The sequence below is a fragment of the Panthera leo genome, chromosome A3 (assembly GCF_018350215.1).
Source record: "Panthera leo isolate Ple1 chromosome A3, P.leo_Ple1_pat1.1, whole genome shotgun sequence".
Taxonomy (NCBI): Eukaryota; Metazoa; Chordata; class Mammalia; order Carnivora; family Felidae; genus Panthera; species Panthera leo.
In genome coordinates, this window is record NC_056681.1 from 60,328,914 (window position 1) to 60,353,892 (window position 24,979).

The 24,979-nt window shown below is 34.3% G+C and overlaps 1 protein-coding gene across 1 annotated transcript in view; it reads right to left on the reverse strand.

Annotated features, from left to right (window-relative positions):
- EIF5B (eukaryotic translation initiation factor 5B) overlaps positions 1 to 24,979 on the reverse strand; it is a 95,953-nt gene that overhangs the window by 15,299 nt on the left and 55,675 nt on the right. The window contains exons 9-14 of the mRNA XM_042932012.1: positions 24,397 to 24,471; positions 19,270 to 19,556; positions 10,315 to 10,422; positions 10,025 to 10,135; positions 7,383 to 7,450; positions 6,698 to 6,839 (exon numbers count right to left, since the gene is read on the reverse strand). Of these exons, the coding sequence (XP_042787946.1) occupies positions 6,698 to 6,839; positions 7,383 to 7,450; positions 10,025 to 10,135; positions 10,315 to 10,422; positions 19,270 to 19,556; positions 24,397 to 24,471 (791 nt within the window). The remainder of the gene's footprint in view (positions 1 to 6,697; positions 6,840 to 7,382; positions 7,451 to 10,024; positions 10,136 to 10,314; positions 10,423 to 19,269; positions 19,557 to 24,396; positions 24,472 to 24,979) is intronic.

Genomic DNA, 24,979 nt, shown 5'->3' on the forward strand with positions numbered 1-24,979 from the left:
GACAGACTTGAGGATGAGAAGAATGGATCAGTGATTTGGAAAGCAGGGGAATGGAAAGCACCAAAGGGGGGAAAAAAGAATTTAAAAATAATTATAGAGTAAGGGATCTGGTGGATAACAGGGTAACATCAAGCAAACAAACATTCATGTTATAAAGGCCTGATAAGGAGAAGACTTAAAAAAAAAAAAGGGGGGGGCAGAGAACTTATCCTAAGAAGTAATAGCTGAAAAACGTCCCTACCCCTGGAGAGGAAACACATTCAGATTCAGGAGGCACAGAAAGCTCCAAACGAGATGAAGCCTCACAAGGCAATCAGCTGATACTTCAGCAGAAATTTGCTGGCCAGAAAGGAGTAGAAAAGAACCACAATCAAGAACACTACCCAGCAAGATTATCATTCAGAAATGAAGGACAGCTAAAGAGTTTCCCAAACAAAAAGGAGTTCTTTGCCACTACAACAGCCTTATAAGAAATGTCAAAGAGACTTCTGTAAATGGAAAAGAAAAGGCCATGAGAGAACAAAATTATGAAAGAAAAGAAGCCTGACAAAATAAAAAAGATGCAAAATATAACAATATATATTTAATATGTAGAGGAGGTAAATAAAAATGAAGTTCTTCTAGACGATGCTCAAACATAAGTGACCATTAACAGACTGCTACATACTTGGGATGTTATATACATGAACTTCATGATAACCACAAAACCATTAATAGACACACCAAAAAAATCCAATCATGACACTAAAGAAAATCATTAATCACAAAAAAAGAGAGCAAGAGAAGAAAGGGAGAATTACAAAAACAACCAGAGAACAATTGAAAAATGGCAATAAGTACATCCTTATCAATAATTACTTTAAAGGTAAATGGTCTGAATGTTCCGATCAAAAAACATAGGGTGACAGAATGGTTAAGAAAACAGAACCATTTGGGGCACCTACGTGGCTCAGTCAGTTAAGCGTTCAAACTCTTGATCTTGGCTCAGGTCATCATGATCTCACAGTTCATGGAGTTCGAGCCCCACATGGGGCTCTGTGCTGATGGCACAGAGCCTGCTTAGGATTCTGTCTCTCCTTCTCTCTGCCCCTCCCCTGCCTGTGGAGTGCTTGCTCTATCTCTCAAAATATATAACTAAGCTTAAAAAAAAAAAAAAGGAAAGAAAATAGAACCATTTGCTGCCTACACTTTAGCCCTGAACATATACAGAGTAAAAGAAAGGGGATAGAAAAAGCTATTCCACGTACATGAAAGTAGAAAGAAAACAATAGCCAGGGCAGCAATGCTAATATCAGACAAGAGACTTTAAAGCAAAGACTATGACAAGAGACAAAGAAGGACACTACAGAATAATGAAGAAATCAATCCAACAAGAAGATACCACAATTGTAAATATTTATGCACCTAAATAAATAAAGCAATTATTAACAGATGTAAAAGGAGAAACTGCAAGTAATACAAGAATAGTAGGGGGCTTTAATACCCCACTTACCTGAATGGACAGATCATCCAGGTACAAAATCAATAAAGAAACAGTATCTCTGAATGACACATTTGACTAAATGGACTTAACGGACATGCACAGTACATGCCATGCACACACAAAAGAATACATTCTTTTCAAGTGCACATGGAACATTCTTCAGGAAAGATCATGTTAGGCCACAAAATAAGTTTCAATAAATTTAAGAAGACTGAAATAATATCAATCTTTTAGAATCACAACAGTATAAAAATATAAATCAATTACATTTTTCTAGAAAAAAGAAAAAAAACTGAAAACAAACAAACATGTGGAAGCTAAACAACATGGTACTAAACAACCAGTAGGTCAACGAAGACATCAAAGAGGAAACTTTAAACATAACTTGACAAGGGGCACCTGCGTGGCTCAGATGGTTCACTGCCCAACTTTGGCTCAGGTCATGATCTTGCTGGTTCAGAGTTCGAGTCCTGCCTGGAGCCTATTTCAGATTCTGTGTCTCCCTCCCTCTCTCTCTGCCCCTCCCCAGCTTGTGCTCTGTCTCTCTCTCAAAAATAACATTCAAAAAACTTTTTTTTAATTAAAAAAAAATATCTTGAGACAAATGAAAACAAAAACACAACAGTCCAATATCTTTGTGATAACAGTGAAAGCAGTTCTAAGAGGAAAATTCATAGCAATACAGGCATATCTCAAGAAGCAGAAAAATCTCTGATGGGTACTGAGGAGGGCATCTTTTGGGATGAGCACTGGGTGTTGTATGGAAACCAATTTGACAATAAATTTCAAAACAAGAAGTAGAAAAACCTCAAGTAAACAATCTAACCTTATACCTAAAAATGGAAAAACAAAAACAAAAAAAGCCCCAAGTTAGTAGAAGGAAGGAAATAATAAACATCAGAGAAGAAGTGAATGAAAGAGACTATAAAAAAAAATAGGAAAAGTCAATGAAACCAACAGCTCATTTTTTGAAACGAAAAACAAAATTAATAAACCTTTAGCTAGACTCATTGACAAAAAAGAAGACTCAAAATCAGAAATTAAAGAGAAGTAACTGACACCACAGAAATACAAAAGACTATGAGTTTATTACAAAAAAATTATATGCCAACAACTTTGACAACTTAGAAGAAATAATAATGGAAAACATACAGTCTTCTAAGACAGAATCAGGAGGAAACAGAAACTCTAAACAGACCAATTACTAGTAACAAAATTGAACCAATAATGAAAACAGTCCCAATAAACAAAACTCTAGGACTTCTGAAACCAAATGGCTTCAAAGATGAATTCTACCTAACATTTAAAAAACGGTTAATAGCTATTCTGCTCAAACTATTTCAGAAAATAGAAGAGGAAGGAAAATTTGCAAATACATTCTATGATGCTAGGATTACCCCAATTCCAAAACCAGACAAAGACATTACAAAAAAAGAAAACTGCATGCCAATGTCTAATGAACACAGATGAAAAAATCCTCAAAATATGAGCAAGTTGAATTCAACAATACACTGAAAAGGATCATTCACCACAACCAAGTGGGATTTATTCTAGGGATGCAAAGATGGTTCAATATCCACAAATCAATCAAGCTGATACACCACATTAACAAAATGAAGGACAAAAATCATAAGATCATCTCAACAGATTCAGAAAAGGCATCTGACAAAAGCCAATATCCATTCATGATAAAAACTCAACAAAGTGGGTTTAGAGGGAACATACTGCAACATAATGAAGGCCATATACGACAAACCTTCAGCTAACATCATATTCAGTGGTGAAAAACAGAACTTTTCTTCTTAGATCAGGAACAGGGCAAGAATGTCTGCTTTTGCCACTTTTATTCAATATAGCATGGGAAGTCTCAGCAGTAGCAATCAGACAACAAAAGGCATCCAAATTGGTTAGGAAGAGGTAAAAGTGTCATTATCAGTACATGACAGGATAATACATACAGAAACCCCTAAAGATTCCACCAAAAAATTATTAAACTACATTATTTCAATAAAGTTGGAGGATACAAAATTAATATGCAAAAATCTCTTGCATTTCTATACACTAATAATGAAGTAGGAGAAAGGCAAGTTAAGAAAACCGTTCCATTTACAGTTGTACCAGAAAGAATAAAATACCTAGGAACAAATTTAACCAAAACTGTGAAAAATCTGTACTCTGAAAACTCAGAGACACTGATATAAGAAATGGAAAATGACACAAATAGAAAGAAAGACCACACTCATGGACTGGAAGAATACTGTTAAAACATCCATCCTACCCAAAGCAACCTACAGATTCAATGCAGTCCCAATCAAAATACCAAAAGCATTTTTCACAGAACTTTAACAAATAATCCTAAAATCTGTACAGAATCACAAAAGACTCTAAACAGCCAAAGCAATCTTGAAAAAAAATAACAAAGCTGGAAATAACACAATCCCAGATTTCAAGCTATAGTACAACACTAAAGTAATGAAAACAGAATGGTACTGGCACAAAAACAGACACATAGATCATTGGAACAGAACAGAACTCTGAAATAAACCAATGCTTTAGGGTCAATCTGTTACAAAGGAGAAAGGAATATACAATGGGGAAAAGTAGTCTTTTCAACAAATGATGCTGGGAAAACTGGACAGCTATGAAACAATAAAACTGGACCACTTTCTAACACCATACACAAAAATAAACTTAAAATGTATTAAAGACTGAAAGGTAAGACCTAAAACCACAAAACTAGAAGAGAACAAAGGCAGTAATTTCCCTGACATCAGCTGTAGCAGCATTTTTCTATGTCTCCAAAGACAAGGGAAACAAAAATAAAAATAAACTATTGAGACTACACCAAAATGAAAACCTTTTGTACAGTGAGGGAAAATTTCAACAAACAGAAAGGCAACCTATGGAATGAGAGAAGGTATTTGCAAATGATATAGCCCACAGAGTTAACATCAAACATAAAGACCATCTACCGCGCTATACCCCCAAACACATATGATCCAAATTTAAAAAAGGGTAGAAAACCTAAATAAACATTTTTCCATCCATAAGACATCCAGATGGTCAAGAGACACCTGAAAAGATGCTCACCATCATTAACCATCAGGGAAACACAAACAAAACCACAATGAGATATCACCTTATTACAGAGTTAGAATGGCTAGTATCAAAAAGACAATAAATAACTAGTGTCAGTGAGGATGTGTAGAAAAGGGAGTCCTCCTACACTGTTGGTGGCAATGTAAATTGGAGCAACCAATGTGGAAAACAGTATGGAGTTTCCTCAAAAAATTAAAAATATAAATACCATTACAATCCAGCAATTCCACTACTGGGTGTTTACCCAAAGAAAATGAAAACCCTAATATGAAAACAGAGGCACCCCATGTTTGCTGCAGTATTTACAATATCCGAGATATGGAAGCAACCTAAGTGTTCAATGACAGTTAAATGGATAAAGATGTGGTATGTACATGTACACACACACACACACACACACACACACACACACACACAATGGAGTATTACTCAGCTATAAAAATGAATGACATCTTGCCATTTACAACGTGGACAGACCCAGAGGATATTATGCTAAGGGAAATAAGCCTAACAGAGAAAGACAAATACCATATGATTTCTTATATGTGTAATCTAAAAAGAAGAAGAAAAAAAAAAACAAGCAAACAACCAAAAAGTAGGAACAGACCCATAAACATAACAATGCGATTGTCAGAGGCTGGAGGTGGAGAGGCATGGGTAAAATGGGTAAAATGGGTAAAGGGGAGTAAGAGGTATAGGACTCCAGTTACAGAATGTATAAATCACAAGAATGAACGATACAGCATAGGAATATAGTTGATGCTACTATAATAGTAGAATATACAGTGACAGTAGCTACATTTGTCAGCACAGCAAAATAATGTAGAATATAGTAATCACTATGTTGTACACCTGAAACTAATGTAACCTTGTGTCAACTATACATCATTATAAAAAGAAATCAAAAAAGAAAGTATAATCTTTCCAACAAAAGGTTTTGAACTGGATATTCGTAGAAAAAAGTGTACCCTGATCCTTAAATTATACTATACACAAAAATTAACTAAAAATAATCACAGACCTAAATGTTATCTATCTAGAAACACTTAAAAATTTTCTTCATAAACTTGGGGTGGTTAAAGATTACTTACAGAGAACATAAGAAACACAAATTATAAAGAATTCCCACACATCAGACTTCACCAAAATTAGAAACTTTTGCTTTTCAAAACACATCATCACGAAAATGAAAAACCAAGTCCTAGACTACAAGAACATACCGGCAATACGCATAACTGACAAAAGACTTATATCAACAATGAAGAACTCTAAAAATTCCACAAGACAACAATCTAATAAAAAATGAATCAAGATTTTAAAATAGTTACTTCACAAAGAGAGAGATGGCAAATAAATACATGAAAAGATTCCTGATGCCATTAGTCATGACAGAAATGCAAATGAAACCATAATAATTTAGCATTATACACTTACTACAACGGCTGTAGGTAGAACAAATGTTGGCAAGAATTTGCAGAACTGAAATCCTAAAATATAAAGTGGTATGATCTCTTTGGGAAAATGTCATTTTCTAATTAAGTGAAACATATAAATACAGCAGTTCTCTTTTTAAATAGTTACCCAAAAGAAATTTCAACCCAAAGACCTGTGGAAATGTTCATAGCTGCTTCCTTAATAAGCTAGAAGTGGAATCAATGCAAATATTCTTCAATTTGTAAGTTGGATGAAGTGTGGTATTATTCAGATGATGAAATATTACTCATCAATGAAAAGGAACCACTAATGGTATATGCAACATGGATAAATGCAAAATAACAAGTGTGTGGAAAATGCCAGACTCAAAAGATTACACACTGTGTAATTCCATTAATGTGAAATAGTCTGTTTTATAGACTGATCTGATGGGAGGATCAGTGTTTGGGCTTGACAAAGGGGGTAGGCTTACTGTAACAGAATACGAGGGAACATTCTGGGAATATGGAGATGGTCTATGTTCTGATGGTAGTGGTTTTATACGTGTGTATAAATCTGTCAAAATACATTTAACTTGGCATGAGTACATATTCTTATATGAAAGTTATACTATGGCACATTTGTTTAATCACAAAAATTTAAGAACCATGTCTTCACATTTAATTTTTCAGGGGAGCTTACCTTATTGAGTGCAACAATGAAGGGACATTTTTTAGATTTCAGAAGGTTAATAGATTCAATTGTTTGGGGCTCCAAACCATGCATAATATCAACGACTAAAATAGCAATATCACAAAGAGAGCTTCCTCTGTTTCTTAGATTACTGTTGAAAAGAGGGGAAAAGATGAATAAGTATAAATCTTAAAATTACTATTTTGCTTAAACAAATTTTTAATTTCTTTGTAAAACCTACAGAAAAAAAAAAAAAAAAAAATGAAGCGCATGCATTAACATTCAAGTGCCATTAGCCCTTAACTTGTCAAATGCTTATCTGACACAGTGAATTGACATCAGCTGGAATGAGTTAGTTCCAGAAGTTACTCCAATATTTCTGCAAATTGTACTGGCCAAGTTTTTTGCGCTAAGGAATATGGCCAAGAGGCAACAGGATAAATTCCACCTATAATGGGTTTCACAGGAGACAGACCAAGTATGTATTAGGATTTGGTCTTTCAAAGTATAAAAGATCTCTACAAAATACAAGTATCCAAATAAAGTACTGCATATTCAGTAAGGCACAGATAAGGATCAACAGTGGGACCACATATCTTAAAATACAACCCAAAAATTGATTAATCAGACGTTATGACTCACTGAACTTTTAGACTTAATCGTTTCAAGCAGTTTGGTTTCAAGTTGCTCTTACCTGAAAGACTCATGCCCGGGAGTATCAATAATCAGCATCCCTGGAATTCGTACATTCTCTCTATCAAACTAGAAAAGGTGAAGAAAAGTGGAGAGCTTAAGGAAGCCAAACTTTATAAAGTTTCTTATAAAAACAATTATTCTGCCATGAAAACTTAAAAATATCACCACTTCCTTTTCTAAAAAATGGTTTTAAAACAGTGAGTCAAGCAGCAAAGCACAACAGTATTTTCATTAATATCAAAAGGAGTTTTCCAAGTAAAAAAATGAAATAAGAAAACATTCTTTGTTAAGGTCATAAAAATTTTTGAGATTATCAGTAAGTAATAAATGACAGCAGTCATCTTAGAGTGACTATCTATAAAAAGGTGACATGCAAGAAGAGGTTCTCGCTGTTTGAAAAATGTATCTGTTCCAACTTTAAAGCAATTCTAAGCTTTGAAAAATATCCTAAAATACATTTTAAAGAAAATTTACCTCATCAACCTGAAATATCTTTAAGAAAGACTTCATATGCTGCTTTATTTAAATAACATCATAACATCATAAACACTTAATTTTCTGGACAAAAGTTCATTAATGAATGGAAAAAAATTACAACATGCCTGATATGCACATTCTCCTTTAACCTAAAGTGTGGCACTGACCAACAAATCTCTCTCTCACACACACAAAACTTTTACTTGTTTATCTATACTTTTTGTCAATCTTCAAATGATTTTTCAAAATCTTATCTCCTGTTCTATGTCAAAATGATTCATCATGTAAAACCTCATATTTGCATACTGGTGATTTTAAATCAACATTCACTGGGCACCATAATTATTTCTATTTTGTATTTCTGGAATACAAAAAATAGAATTGTCATATAAAAGTTATCCTGAGAACTTTAATATACGTCTAATAAAAATCGTGCTCTTTAACTGTGTTCTAAAATAAAACCAGATTTCAAGTTCTGGCAACTAGTGGAATGAGCTGTTGAAAAATCCCCAATGACTAACATAGAAATACCAGATAAATTACAACCAAGATAAATTCTAAATTATGAATTTAAAAAACTATAATTCAAGAAAATGGTGCTCAAATATTTTAAACTACATACTGAGATGGAACTGGAAAATTTCCACATAACTGGAAAACTGACCTGGAACAATCAACACCAAGATGCAGAAAGGCCACATTACTTATAAAAAGATGAAAACCAGCTTATGATCAAACTTGAAAGGCAATAATTTATGTGAGAAGAAACCAGCGTAACATTTAAGATATTTAAGGAAAGAAAATGAGAATCAAATATTTTATATGGAGCCAACTGACTTTCCAGGATGAAGGCCACAAAGTATGCAATATTCAAAAATTCAAAGAATATTATTCCCATTATTCCTTCCTTAGGAATCTACCAGAAAACAAGCTTCATAAAACATAATCTCAACCAAACCTCCCTTCCTCAAACTGGAGACAAATTTGTAGACCCTTTCTATATACTAAACTAAGACAAAATAAGGAGTAAAGACACATTAGCATGTAATAATTTATCATGTGTGTCATTTATCAATTTTATTACTTCTCAGTTCCAAATTTACCCTTTTTCACCTGCTCTAGGATAATGGAATTACGGATTCTTTCTTTTTTTTTTTTTTTTATAAGGCCCAGTTCCAAGACTGGAGCATGGTATGTAGATGAGCCTAGAAGATTCTGCTACACCAAACAGCATGGATGCAACCAAACACTACTAAAAGCGAACCAAAAAGACTCAGTAGCCAATCAGTAGATGAAGATGAGACTATCTCACCGCAAGAATAAATGAATTAAAACACAGTAAATATGTTTCAATCCATGAGTTTACAGCAATACAAAACCGAACAAAATTAGTCACTCTTTATTTTAAAAGTTAGTAAATAAGGTAAAGGATTAGGCATTTATTCTGCCTTCACGATACATATTATCCTGAGTAACCAAACAGCAAACCAGGCAGTTTTCTAAAGAAGTAATCCAATAAAAAAACACAATAATAGGCTTAGAATAGGAACATTTTGCAACCTCTAACACATTAAAGGTAGAGATTACTTTAAAAGTTCCTCCTGAGTAGAAGAGTGTTTTGATTGGAAAGGGACATAAGATAGGTCTTCTGAGGTAATTGCCAAGGTTCTATCTCCTAACATGGATTACACTAAGGTTTTGCTTTATAATGATTCATTAAGTTTTTACCTTAATCTTATGTGATTTTCTTTATTGTGTTATATTTTGGATAAATAAGCTGAATATCTCCAAAGTAGAGAATATAAGGGAGATAAAGAAAATACAATCAATTTGATAGAAGCTAAAAAGGGTGTGGGAGGAAACAGTTTTTAAACATGGAGATCTATGGTGAAAGTGTTAAAACATGTAGGCGAAACATACTCTAACTTCAAAATAGTGATTGCCTCTGGGAGCAAGAGGAAAGGAAATGAAACTTGAGGGCTCCTATTCATCTAATGTTTTCTTTTGGGGGTGAAAAAAAAGATCTGAAGCAAAACAGAGCAAAGTGGCACAAATGTTAATTATAAATAGTGAGCACGTGGGTCTTTATACTAACCTTTTTTCCTATATTTGAATTTTTGTTAGAGACTGAAACATGCAAAATACATTTACATTTGTACTTACATTTTTAATCATCTTAGTCTGTTCATTAATAGCTTCAAGGGGAACATTGGTGGCCCCAATTTGTTGCGTAATGCCACCTGCTTCACCATCTTGTACATGTGTGTGACGAAGCTGGGATAAGATAGCAGATTCAGATTTGTATTTCAACATATAAAAAGAAGCAAAAGCAGTAAGAAGGTAGCAACCTATTTAACAGAACTGCCTATATGTGCTATGGTTTCTATTAGCTTTTTATAAGATATCATTCACTTACTTAAGAAGTTGTATCAAAGCTAACAATATTTTCTTACTTTATCTAGAATTTTTGTCTTCCCTGTATCCACATGTCCAAGTACACAAATAACAGGAGCTCTTAGCTTTTCTGTATTTACATTTTTACTGTGTTCAAGTCGCCGTTTCTAGGAATGAAAAAAAAAATCACAAAATTATTTCAAACCTTGACTGCCATCATCCTTTAAATTATGTTGCCTTAGCAAGAGAATGCCAGAACCTTCATCCAAGGTTCTCTGCTGATTTAACTACATGTAACTGCACTTTACAATGTAAACTTTACAATCTAATTCCCTTTACAGTACCTTTGAACAAAGGGAAACCTGCTAAAATAGATTTCAGAGCAACATTATTAAATTAAGAGTAAAAATCATGTAAAATTTTGGCTCCAACTTTCTGAACACTATTGTACATTGCTTATTTAATGGAATATAAGAAATTGATCTTCTATCATACTTAGTATACAGTACAACCTCTAACTTATGTGGGGATTTATATAAAAGGAGGTATATATACTCTTGCATTCAAACAATTTCATTAGAACTTCAAAACTATAAAATAAAATATTTCAAAGCAATTTATTTGAAAACTTTGATAGTGTACAAACGCTATAAAACCTTTCAATTGAGGGGCACCTGGGTGGCTTAGTCAGTTAAGCGTCTCTTGACTTCAGCTCTGGTTTATTAATTTGAGCTCCACATCAAGCTCTGTGCTAAAAGCCTGGAGCCTGCATGGGAATCTGTTTCCCTCACTCTCTCCCACTTGCATGTGTGCGCTCTCTGTCTCTCAAAATAAGTTAAAATAAACTTTACCGAAAAAACTTTCAATTAAGAGAGGGTATATAATCCTCAGCCTAAGATGTCTAATGACATTTCCTACCTTAAGATACCACTCATCAAGCCTGAGAGGCATGTCCTTGGATCATGTGTTTCTCTTGTAGCATATACCTAGCTACTTCAGCTGAAAACCAAACAAAAACACACATGCCAGCAGCTCCTTGAAAGGCCAACTTTTTGAGTATAGTAAACTGGGCATTTAAAGGAGATAAGACTTCTAACAAAATTTTGATGTGATTTATAAAACTATTTTCCATCTAAAAACCATTTTTGTAAAAATTACTTTCTACCACTAGACACTGGATCTTTCTACAGAAAATGGAATGAAAAAACATTTTGGAATGTCAAAAGTCAGATGTATTTACTAACAAGGAGTCATACATAAGAACCTTACACTCTGTAAGACTCAAATATAGACATCATGACCTTAGTTAGGATCTGAAATGGTTGAAAATTTGCCTTTTCTCCCACACTTGGTGTAGCATTACAATTTTCTGGAAGGCAGTGTAGTTTAGACTTTAACTCAGAAATTCTACCTGAAAGTATCTGTCCTGAAACAATGACATAAGCATACAGAAATGCATATGTACAACCGTGTTTGTTCACTGCAGTATTGTTTTAGAACAGCAAAAATTAGTAACCACTTAATCATCTGTAGTTGGGGGTTTCTTAATGAATATTTCCTCAAACCCAAGGCTGAAACCTAGTGGTTGCATAGAATCATTTAGAGACTCCTTCCACAATGGAGATTCTTATCCAAAAGTCTGCTATGGATTTTAGAAAGTTATATGTGGCAAGGTTTTGGAATCATGAAATGTTATGGACTGAAGTGCATCTCTCCCAAATTTATACACTGAATTCTTAACTCCTAATGTGACTATATTTGGAGATGGGGCTTTTAACGAGGCAATTAAAGTTACATGAACTCATATGGGTGGGGCCGTAATCCAATAGGACAAGTGTCCTTAAGAGGAGAAGTTTAAATTAAAAAAAAAAAAAAAAAAAAAAAAAATCTCTCTTTGAGCCTGCACAGGGTAAAGGTCATATGAGGACTCAGTGAGAAGACAGGCATCTGCTAACCAGAGAGAGCCCTCACCAGAAAACCACCGTCTGACTCTTTAATCTTGAACTTTTAGCCTTAAAAGCTATCAGAAAATAAATTTCTGTTGTTTAAGGCACCCAGTCTGAGAAATTTTGTTCTGGCAGCTCAAACAGACTAATTAGGATCTTTCCATAAGATGGAGTACAATTTGTAGCAGTAAAGGTACTGAGGCAGGACTTCTTCAATGATGAAATGAATGGCTCAGCAAATCCTCTCCCCCAAAAGGAAACAAAACTGAGCAAAATAACCAAAACAACCACCACTGAAAGACTCTAGAAACCAACCAAAGGCAACATAACAAACTGAGAAAACATTAATTCAAGAAAATCTATTGCCCACCTGTGAGAGTAACAGAAGCCTATGAAGTTTTAGACTAGACTTGTTCCATCATACTCCCCACACTCCCACAGCTCCATGGGGTGAAGAGGTATGAGATAGAGGAGCAGGGGGTTTCATACCTGAAAGCACTGTCTAAAACAGGAGAGATGTCAATGGCAAAAAAAGAGAAAAGGCTAAAATCGCAACTAGACTAAGGTCTCAATAGTGGTGGGGCAAGCAATAACCTGGAAGGATCAATCAGAAATTTAACAGAGGAGTATATGGAACAAGACAGCCAAAGTAGGCACTGCTAAGATCCTATCTATCACTGGTACTCTAGAAAGCTGTGTTCCTACAGAGGGCTGTCAGAAGAAACCAGACAGGTCCTTAGTAAATTACTCATTACCGGCTCAACAAGAGGCTTACAAATGCATAAAGAGTGGACTAGTAAACTGCCAGATCCACTGGGAAATGGTGGAATCCTTACCAGCTCCAGGTGTTTAAGCACAACCACTGACAAGTCACTTGGCTGACCACTAGGATTAGCAATCAGGTACAAGCCCTAAGAAGCCAGGCTTAAGAAACATACCAAAAACAAACAAATACCTGAGAAGAAACATCATCAGCATCATACTACAGAAGCAATCCACAAGACTCAATGATCAAGTAAACAAAAATAGCTAAAACCACTACATTTGTAAGGAGCTAAAAGAATTCATATATTCTCTAAATATACAGATATATCTAAATCTATAGATATATCTAAATATATAGAATTGCTATATTCTCTAAAATGTCTACTTATAAACAAAAAATTACAAGACATACAAAGAAACAGCAAAATGTGACCTATAAAAGAAAAAGTGGTCTACAGAATGTCAGAAACCTTGGGGTGCCTGGGTGGCTCAGCTGGTTAAGCATCCAACTCTAGATTTCGGCTCAGGTCATGATCTCAGTCAGGGTTTATGAGTATGAGCCCTGCATCAGGCTCTGTGCTGGCAGTGTGGAGCATGCTTGGGATTCTCTCTTCCTCTCTCTCTTTCTGTGCCCTTCCCCAGCTCATTCTCTCTCTCTCTCTCTCTCTCTCTCTCTCCAAGTAAATAAACTTAAAAAAAGGTGAAAAGCTCAGATATTAGACTTAGCAAAGACTTGAAAGCAGCTAATATAAATATGTTCAAAGGATTAAAGAGAACCATATTTAAAGAAATAAAGGAAAGTGTAATGATGACTAATCAACAGAAGACATCAACAAAGAGAAAACAAATCACTATAAGTTAAAAAATTCATTAACATATTAAAAAAAAATCACTAGAGGGGCTCAACAGTAGATGCAAACTGGCAGAAGAATCTAAAGTCATAGATTAAGAGAGGTTATATAATCTGAACAATAAAAAGAAAAGACAACTGGGAAAAGTGAAAAGACCTCAAGAGACCTGTGGGATACTCTCAAGTGCACCAATGTGCATATAATGGGAGTCCAGAAGGAAGGGAGAAAGAGAAATAGGCAGAAAAAATACCTGAAGAAATAATGGCAGAAAACTTTGCAAAAATGGATGAAAAACCTTCATCTACATATCTAAGACACTGAATAAACTCTAAGCAGAATAAATACAAATATATCCTCATCAACACACATTAAAGTTGTTAAAAATCAAGGTTAAAAAAAATATCTTCATATAGAAAAATCACTCATTGTGTACAAAGGCACCCAAGTAAGATTAATAGCTTAATTTTCATCAAAAAAAAAAAAAAAAAAAAAAAAGGCCAGAAGGCAATGGGGTAACATATTCAAAGGGCTAAATAGAAAACCAAAAACTGGATCTCTGAGATGATCAAAAAGGTGGAAAACCTTTCACTAGATTGACGGGGGGCGGGGGGTGAGGATGGGAGGAAAGACACTGGTCACCAAAATCAGAATCAAAAGAGACACCACTAACTTTACCGAAACTGAGAAGACTGTAAAAAGATACAATGAAGAACTTCATGCTCACAACCTAGATAAAACACAATAGCTATTAGAAAGACAAAAATTACTGAGCATGACTCAAGATGAAAAAGAAAATATGACAAAAAGATAACAAGAAATTGAATTAGAAATTTATAAATCTCCCCACAGAAAAAAGCTTTGTTAGTAAATTTTGCCTACCATTTAAAACAGAAAAAACAATGTTTCACAAACTCTTGCAGAAAAAAAGAGGAGGAAGACTTCCTGACCAATCCTAAGGAAGCTAATTTTAAATTGACACCAAAGCCAGACCAACATATGATAAGCAAAGCTACTGATCAACATCACTTATAAGTATAGACCACAAAAACCTCAGCAAAATATTGCCAAATCCAGTAACATATAAAGAGAATTACATACCAGAATCAAGTGGGATATATTCTAGTAATGCAAGTGTTAGCTTAACATTTGAAAGCTAATGTTAATACATCATATATTAATACAAAAAAAAAAAACAAACCTCAATACATATCATACAAAAAGTACCCATATCCATTTATGATATAAACTCTCACAAATTAGGAAAAGAAAGGAAGTTCCTCAAACCTATAAAGGGCACTATTAACATCATAGTTAATGGTGAAAATCTGAATGCTTTCCCCACAAAGAATGTGTTAGCTTAACACATAACACACATATTATTAGAATAAAAAATATTTCAGTATAGCTACAGGATACAAGATCAATCTATAAGACTCAACTGTATTTCTTTATACTGAAAAATGAAAAAAAAATTTTTTCAATTGTGATCCCATTCAATAGTATCAAAAACAGTAAAATACCTAGTAATAAATTTAAAAGAATTACAAATCTCAAACTATGAAAACTATAAGACACTACTAGAAGAAACTGTAAAAGATCCAACTGAATGTATAATCATCAGCCTATTTCAATAATATTAAAATAGATAATTCTCCCTAAATTGACCTATAGATTCAACACAATCACCAGCTAAATCTAAGCAAGATTTTTGCAGAAATTGACAAACTGAACATAAAATTTATATGGAAAAGCAAGTGACCTATAATAGCCAAAATAATCTTGAAAAGGAATAACAATGGAAGATTTCCCTATCTTAAAACTTACTATAAAACTATAATAAAGAGAGTGTGGTACTAGCAGAAGAACAGATAATACAGGTGAATGAAACAGAAATGAAAGTCCACAAATAAACCTTCATATTTCCGACCTATTGATTTGTCAAAGATGCCAAAGCAATGGGAAAAGGATAGCTTTTTCAAACAATGATGCTAGTTAAATTAATAAAAAATGAACTTTGTCTATGACCCCACATCATGCATAAAAGGTATCTTAAAACAGATCAGAGGGGCGCCTGGGTGGCTCAGTCGGTTAAGCATGCAACTTCAGCTTAGGTCATGATCTCGCGGTCCATGAGTTTGAGCCCCACATCGGGCTCTGTGCTGACAGCTCAGAGCCTGGAGCCTGCTTTGGATGCTGTGTTTCCCTCTCTCTCTGACCCTCCCCCACTCACATTCTGTCTCTCAAAAATGAATAAATATTTAAAAAAATTTTTTTTAATTTATCAGAGGTAGCGCTAAAGACAGAAGAAACTGAAGGTATAAATTTAGAAATAAACAGGACAAAATATTCATGACATTAGGTTAGACAAAGATTTCTATACTACAACACTAGAAGCATGCTCTATAACAGCAAATTTTGATAAACTGACGTTAACAAAATTTAAAAAAACTAAAAGAACTCTTACAACTCAATAATAAAAAGACAAATAATTTGAATACATGTTTTACCAATGAAGATACAGGAAGGGCCAATAAGCAAACTGAGAAATGCTCAACATCAGAGAAATGTAAATTAAAACCACAATAAGATATATACTATTTCATATCCACTAGAATGGCTATAATTGAAAAGACAAAGGTTAACAAGTATTAGTGAGGATACAGAGAACCTTCAACTGGTTGGAATCTATAATTGTGCAGCCACTTTGGAAAAGAGTTTAACAATTTCTGAAAAAGTTAAACACAAATTTACCATATTATCCAGCAATTTCACTCTTAGGAGTACATACTCCCACCCTTCCCCCCCAAATGAAAACACATTTCCATACAAAGATTCATATGCAAATGCATGTATATAACAGTACTATTCATAATAGCCAAAAAGCAGAAACAACTCTGTCCTCTAGTGAATAGATAATAATAAAATATGGTATATTTATACAGCAAAATGCTATTTGGCAATAAAAATGAACAAAATTCTGATACAGCTACCACACAGATAACCAGGGTAAGTAAAATAAGCCAGACACAAAAAAACACATATTATATGACTGAATTTACATCTGTCCCTCCTTATCCAAGGGGTGGTGATACATTCCAAGACCCCCAGTGGATGCCTGATACTGCAGATAGTACCAAACCCTATATATACTACATGTTTTTTCTATAGAAAAACTACATGTTTTTCTATACATATCAATGATAAATTTGTAAACTAGGCACAGTAAAAGATTAATAATAACTAGTAATAAAATACGAGGATAACAATATACCGCAATAAAAGTTATGTACATATGGTGTCTCTCAAAGTATGTTATTGTACTGCACTCACCCTTCTTCTTATGATGATGTGAGATTATGAAATGCCTATGTAATGAGATGAAGTAAGGTGAATGACATAGTGTTAGGCAACTACTGACCCTCTGACAATACATCAGGAGGAGGATCATCTGCTTCCAGAATGCAACTGACCACACCATGGAAAACAAAACTGTAGATGAGGGGACAGGGAGGGTGGGCATAGGAACTGCTGTATATGTAGGACTAGGAACAGGGAATGACGCAAATTGGTGTCCTGGGGTGATAAAAATACTCTAATGTTGAGTTGTGACAATAGATGAACAACTCTAATTTACAAAATTGTACTGAATTGTACACTTAAAATGGATCAATTCTTTGATATGTAGATATCTCAACAAAGCTGCTTAAAAAAACTATTGTGCTAAGAGGTCCATAGCATATTATGTGAAGAAAAGAATATGTATCTACAAAATTTATTATCTAACTTCGTTTTTTTTAATGTTTATTATTTTGAGAGAGACAGTACAAGTTGGGGAGGGGTAGGAAGAGAGGGAGGGAGATGGGGAGAGAGAAAATCCTAAGCAGGCTCCACACCGTCAGCAGGCAGCCTGATGCGGGGCTCAGTCTCACAAACTGTGAGATCATGACCCAAGCTGAAATCAAGAGTCAGATGCTTAACTGATTAAGCTACCCAGGTGCCTCTTAGTTTTAATTAAACATTTTAAAAAACTTGAACATGTGCAGAACTGGGAAGTGAGATAATGGGGAAACTTTTACTTTCTGCTTTATACCCATTATTTTTAAATGATCACAGTACAAACTGTCTCTCACAAATGGGTATAGAGCAAGACAGTTGGCTTGAGTAGGTGCTATGGGAAGCTGCAGTTATAATGGGAAAGAGAAGGGAATGCCACTGGTATCTAGTGGGTGGGGGGCAGGGATGCTGTATAATGTCCTAAATGAAGAGGACTATCCTCCAAAACAGAATTATATTGCCTAAAACTGTCAATAGTGATAGGGTGAGAAATCGAACTTAAATCAACAGACCTTCTTAAGAAATTCTGAAAATGTATCCCTTTGTAGGCTTCACAGAGGAAAGAGGCAAACACTGACATACAGGTTATCAAAACAAAAAAATTAAAAAATTAGGATTATAAATAAAAAAAAATATATTATTATTATTGTTGTTATTATTATAGAGACAGAGAGAATCTAAAACAGGCTCCATACTCAGAGCAGAGTCTGACACAGGACTCAATCCCACAACCCTGGGATCATGACCTGAGCCAAAATCAAAAGAGTTGGCCACTCAACTGACTGAGCCACCCAGGTACCCCTTTTAACAAAGAAAAGCTAAAATAATTTTTAGCTTTAAAACAGTTTAGCACCCTCAAGAAAACTAGTTTTTATTGTTATTATTTATACTAAGCTGACAGAATTGAAGAAAACTCTCAAGTCTACTGCATTACATAGGAAAAATATACTAAGCCTGGTAGGTATGTACACTTTACTAAATAGAAAGATGCCTCAGTAACCCACCAGATTTAAACAACTAAAGTGATCAGATGCCTCACAGCAACTACCTAAAATATACAAGGCAAACACTAGTTTAGTGTTTATGACTAGAAGGTATGTGCTCAGAGTAAACCAACACTCAAAGAGCACATAAAAATTTAGAGAAAACAAGAAATAACTGATGAAGCAGTATACCATTATGACTTAGGTCAGGGAGTAAGGTCCTTGGGTTAGATCAGTGTCAAAGACCTGTTGTCTAACCCAAAGTCATAAATATTTTGCTCTGCATTTTTTCTAAATTCATACCTTTAGTTTATTACATCTTTAGCTCTATCTCTGATCTAAGATTACTTTTAGGTATGATGTGGGGTCAGAGACTAAACTTTTTATTAATTTAACTAGCATCATTTGGTTGAGAAAGGTATCCTTTTCCCACTGAATTGCTTTGGTATCTTTGACAACAAATCAATAGGCCAGAAATATGAGGGTTTATTCTTGGACTTTCAGTTGTTTCATTCACCTGTATTATCTGTTCTCATACCAGTACCACATTGTCTTTAGTTCAGAGGATAGTTCTAATGATCCTAGAGGAGTGGGGAGGAAAGGAGTAAAGAGAAGACAAACGGGAAAATAAATACCTCAATCCTCCGTTTGGCTTTGTCATAAGCCCTTTCTTCTTTAGTTCGATCATCATCAGAGTCGTATTCAGATTCTGAACTCATTTCTTTACTTGGTTTTTTATCTAACATTTTCCCCGCTTCTTTCTCATCAGACACCTTTTCATCTTCTTCATCACCTTCACTGCCTTCACTTTCTCCTTCCTCTTCCTCTTCCTCTTCACTTTCTTCCTCTTCACTCTCTTCTTCCTCCTCCTCCTCCTCTTCTTCAGGGTTTTCTTTTACTTCTATATGCACCGTGTTTTCTTCTTTTAGTAAAAAAGATTTTAAAATAAATGAAAGTTAAAAATGGAGATTTCTGTCAAGATTAAGGGGAAATACTAAGGGTGCACTAAGTAAGGCAGTAACATTATAAAACATCATTAATGCTAAATTGTTTTCATGCATCATAAAAGCAAAGCATTGGTCAACATGTTACAATGAAGATTGCCATTTAACAATAAAAACTTAATATATTACTAAGACAACCTAAAGACAGAAAAGGAACACAATAAGGGGAACAAAATGCTTACAATTTCTTTCCCTTGGAGTCATTTGCTGATTCTGCACTTGATCTTAGCACAAAGGAAGAGAAGCAATGGTCATTTGCTGATTCTAGAGAAGGTGAGCTTAAGCAGTGCTTAGGGGTCCAGGTATTGGGCCTATTAAGGACTCAGAGAGGTAAGGTTGACTACTCTTTATTGTGGAGTAAAATCCTGGAGAACTGCACCCTAGCAGTTAGAATGAATAGAAAATAAACAGGACCTCCCTGTTATTGGCCAATCACCTCCAGATTCTATCAATTCTAAATTTGGAATAAGATGATTCCATATTGCTAGTTCATTCAGACTCCTGGTGGATTGTACACATAAATTTTCTCTGGAGAAAGAAAACACCATCCTTGACCTCAAATTATTTTGCAGTTTTACAAGTATAATATCCAGCACAATATATGAAAATAATGAGTCACATGAAAAAACGAATCACAGGATGGAAGCCAGCATACAGAAACCCACAAAATGTCTATACACTGAGGTTATAAAACCAAAATTTAAAAATGACTATGTTTCTAACATCCAGGGAGCAAAAGATTAAAAACTTTAGAAAGTAAAGAACTATAAAAAATAGTTAAATGGAATATCTAAAACTAGAAAACACTGGAGACAAAACTAGGAACCCAAAAGATGGGTTTAACAGGACAGGAGAAACAGCTGAAGAGAAAATTAGCGAACCAGAAGACAGATAAGAAGAAACAACCTAGAAAGAACCATGGAAATTCAATTATGTGAAAAACACAGAAAAGACGACACATTGATATAACAGGAAGGTATATCATAGGCATAACTAGAATCCCTGAGAAGAAATAATGGTTCATAACATTGTAAAATGGATAAAAACATAAAACCATACATTGATAAAGCTCTATAGGCAGAATAAATAAAAGGAAACTGAACCTGGCCACATCATAATAAAACTGCTGAAAGCCAAAGACACATGAAAACTTTAGGCTGATATCTGACTTCTCAAAAGAAACCATGAAAGCGAACACAAGGGAATAGTATCTTTAAAATGTTAAAGAGAATTTCAACAAAGAGGTCCTCACCCAATAAGTATACCCTTCAAGAATTAAGATGAGATAATGGTATTTTTAGAAAAGCAAAAATGGAATGCCTCACTAACAGATTCATACTAAAGGAAATTCTAAAAGGTGTTCTTCAGGCCAGGAGAAATAATCTCAAATGGAAGGTCAGAGACACAAAAAGAAATGAAACACAACAAAAAGCTTACAATATGAATAAACTTAAGAAGCTATTATGGGATTTAAAACAGAGAATTAAAATAAATGAGAATAATGATATATAAATTGAGAAGTAGATAAATGTTCTTCATGTATTCTGTGGTATGCATTGTCCGTCTGGAAAGAGGGTAACATTAAACACTAATAGTTCAAATATCTTTGTTAAAAAGGATACTTTTATCCTGGAGTAACCACTAAAAGTAAGTGGAAGAGTATACAACTTCCAAGCTCATGGAAGGAGGAAAATATGGAATTAAAAACAAAACAAACAAAAAAACCCAATCCCAAAAACGGTTAGAAAGGAGAAAAAAAGAAACAGAATAAGGACTAAATAAGATAAAGATAATAAGTATACTTCATTAATTACATCAAGGGTTAAATGTAATGGGCTAAGTGGTCTAGGTAAAATATAAAGATTGACACTCTGGATTTAAAAATCTCAAATATGCGCTACTTAAGGAGACAGAAAAATAAAAATAGAAAAATATCATGTGACTCAAAGCTGGTATAGCCATATCATGTATACTTTAAGGCAAAAAGCATTACTAGAAATAAATAAAAAAATAAAATATAAATAAAACATAATAGAATAACAAATCAGTGCATCAATTCATCAAAAAATGAGTGTACTCACCTAATAATAAAGTACTAAAATATATTAAACAAAATTAACAGAACTCAAGGAGAAACAGACAATTTACAATTAGGGCAGGAGATTTTAACCCACCTCTCTCAGTAACAGAGAAAAAACGCACTCCAGAAAAAAAAGAATAAAAAACACTTGAGCAAAATGATAAACAAATCTGATTAAAAACAGTTTACCCTTGAACAATGTGGAGGTTAGAGATGTTTGTCGCCCTGCAAAGTCAAAAATCCATGTATAACTTTTGACTCCTCAAAAACCTAACTACTAATAGCCTACCACTAACCGTAAGCCTTAGTAATAACATAAATAGTTGATTAGCACATATTTTCTATGCTATGTGTATTACATACTATATTCCTATAATAAAATAAACCAGAGAAATAATAATGTTATGAATAAAATCTAAAGGGAAATATATTTATAGCACTGTATTTATAAAAAAAAAAAAAAAAAAAAAACTTTGCATGTGAGTGAACTCCTGGAGTTCAAATCCATGTTGTTCAAGGGTTAACTCTATAGAGAACAAGGCACACAGTACTGCAGAATATAAACTCCTTCCAATCACATATTAAACATTTACAATAATCAACCATGTATTAGGTTGTAAATTAATTCTCAACATATTTCAATTTTTTTAATGTTTATTTATTTTTGAGAGAGAGAAAGAGAGACAGTGTGCAAGGAGAGAAGGGGCAGAGAGAGAGGGAGACACAGAATCTGAAGGAGGCTCCAGGCTCTGAGCTGTCAGCACAGAGCCTGATACAGGGCTCAAACTCATGAACTGCCAGATCATGACCTGAGCCGAAGTCAGATGCTTAACCTACTGAGCCACCCAGGCGCCCCTCTCAACATATTTCAAAAAGATACATTTATGTTCTGTGATCTCAATGAAGTAACAAGAAAATAATCAGAAAATCCCACTTTTGTAAATTAAAAACTACATTTCTATAAATCAGCTAAAATATATTAAAATGGAAATTACAAATATCATCAGAACTTGTGAAATAGGACTAAAGCTTAAAGAAAAATTTAGTTTTAAAAACATATATTAAGTGTTGGCCAGGATGTGGAAAAAAAGGAACCCTAGTGCACTGTTGGTGGGAATGCAAACTGGCGCAGCCACTGTGGAAAACAGTATGGAGATTCCTCAAAAAGTTAAAAATATAACTATCTTACGATCCAGTAATGACACTACCGGGCACTTACCCCCCAAAAATACAAAAACACTAATTCAAAGGTATACATGTACCCTTATGTTTATAACAGCATTACTTACAATAGCCAAAATATATAAGCAGCCAAAGTATGCACTGATAGATGAATGGATAAAGAAGATGTGGAATATATATATACAACAGAATATTATTCAGCCATAAGAAAGAATGACGTCTTGCCATTTTGCAACAACATGGATGGAGCTAGAGGGTCTAACACTAAGTGAAATACATCAGTCGGAGAAAGACAAATATCATGATTTTACTCATATGTGGAATTTAAGAAACAAAACAAATAAGCAAAGGGCATATGAAAGACAGAAATAGAAAAACCAAGAAAAATACTCTTAACTACAGAGAGCAAACTGATGGTTACCAGAGGCTGGGGAGAGGGTAGGGGTGAATTCAATAGGTGATGGGGATTAAGGAGTGCACTTGTTATGATGAGCACCAGGTGATACACAGGATTGCTGAAACATTATCATACACCTGAAACTAATATAACACTGTATATTAACTGTAATTAAAATGAAAACTTCCAAAAAAAAAAAAAAACACATATATTAAGGAAAAAAACTCTAAATAAACAAATATCCATTTTAAGAAGTTAGTGGGACGGCTGGGTGGCTCAGTCGGTTGAGCATCCGACTTCGGCTCGGGTCATGATCTCACGGTTGGTGGGTTCGAGCCCCGCGTTGGGCTCTGTGCTGACAGCTCGGAGCCTGAAGCCTGCTTCTGATTCTGTCTCCCTCTCTCTGCCCCTCCCCTGCTCATGCTCTGTCTCTCTCTGTCTCTCAAAAATAAATAAATGTATAAAAAAAAAAATTTAAGAAGTTAGGGGGAAAAATCAGGAAATTAAAACCAAAGAAAGTAGACTTTAATAATAAATGACAGAAAGTAATGACAAAGAAAAATTGTTTATTCACATTGATTAGGTACCATTTACTTGCATTATCTTTGTATTATGTTTTAAGTTAAAGGGGCTTTTGGTAGGCTACCTTTAATAACCTAATCCCATTTATAACATCATACTGAAATATATATACATATATGTATACATATTTTAAAGTTTATTTTTGAGAGGGAGAGTGTGCACACAGGGGAGGGGCACAGAGAGAGGCAGAGACAGGCACCCAATGTGGGGCTTGAACTCGTGAACCATGAGAACACGACCTGAGGTAAAATCAAGAGTTAGGACACAACCAAATGAGCCATCCAGGCGCCACTGAAAAAATGTATTTTAAATCCTAGGATCTTCTGAAAAACCATTTATTCATAAAATGAGGATCCACATAAGGATTTAGGAACCATGGCAATGGAGAAATCAAGACTGGTTTTTATTCTCAGAAATGTTCATATGGCTTTCATCATCAGAAGACTGACCATTCCTTTAAATATACACACCTCTAATTACCACGAGATTTATCAATGTGTACTTATAAGCTATTCACCTTTTTCTCTCTCCTCATCACTGGCCATAGCTTCCCAATCATCCAATCCAGCATCTTCAGTTTCTTCTTCCTCTTCTGTAAACAAAGATTTTTGTTAGAAATCATCTAGAAATAGGGAATTGCTTTTAGAAAAAAGTAGAAAATTATGCTGACATTAAAAATGTTTTCATTATGCAAAAACACATATACAATCTCATTATCTTTGAATTATTTTTTTCAATATAGCTAGCATGTTATAATTTACTATTACCAAATGCTGCACAATTACCCAGAATTTTGAATACATGAAATTACACTTAATCCAGATTTCATATTTGACATAATTAAAATATTAGAAACTCAGACATTTAAATGTTTTGTTAGATTCTGAAAAGGGTAGATGGTCGTACTCCTAGGTTCTTGAGCAAAAATGAAATTTCACAAAAGTCCCCTCACCTTATCTAGTCTTGCTTTCTGCATTTTCAGTTACCCACAGTCAACTGTGGTCTGGAAGCAGACAATCCTCCTTCTTAACATGGTCAGGAGGTCAACAGTAGTTTAACATTACATCACAGTGCCTACATCACTCATCTCACTTCATCTC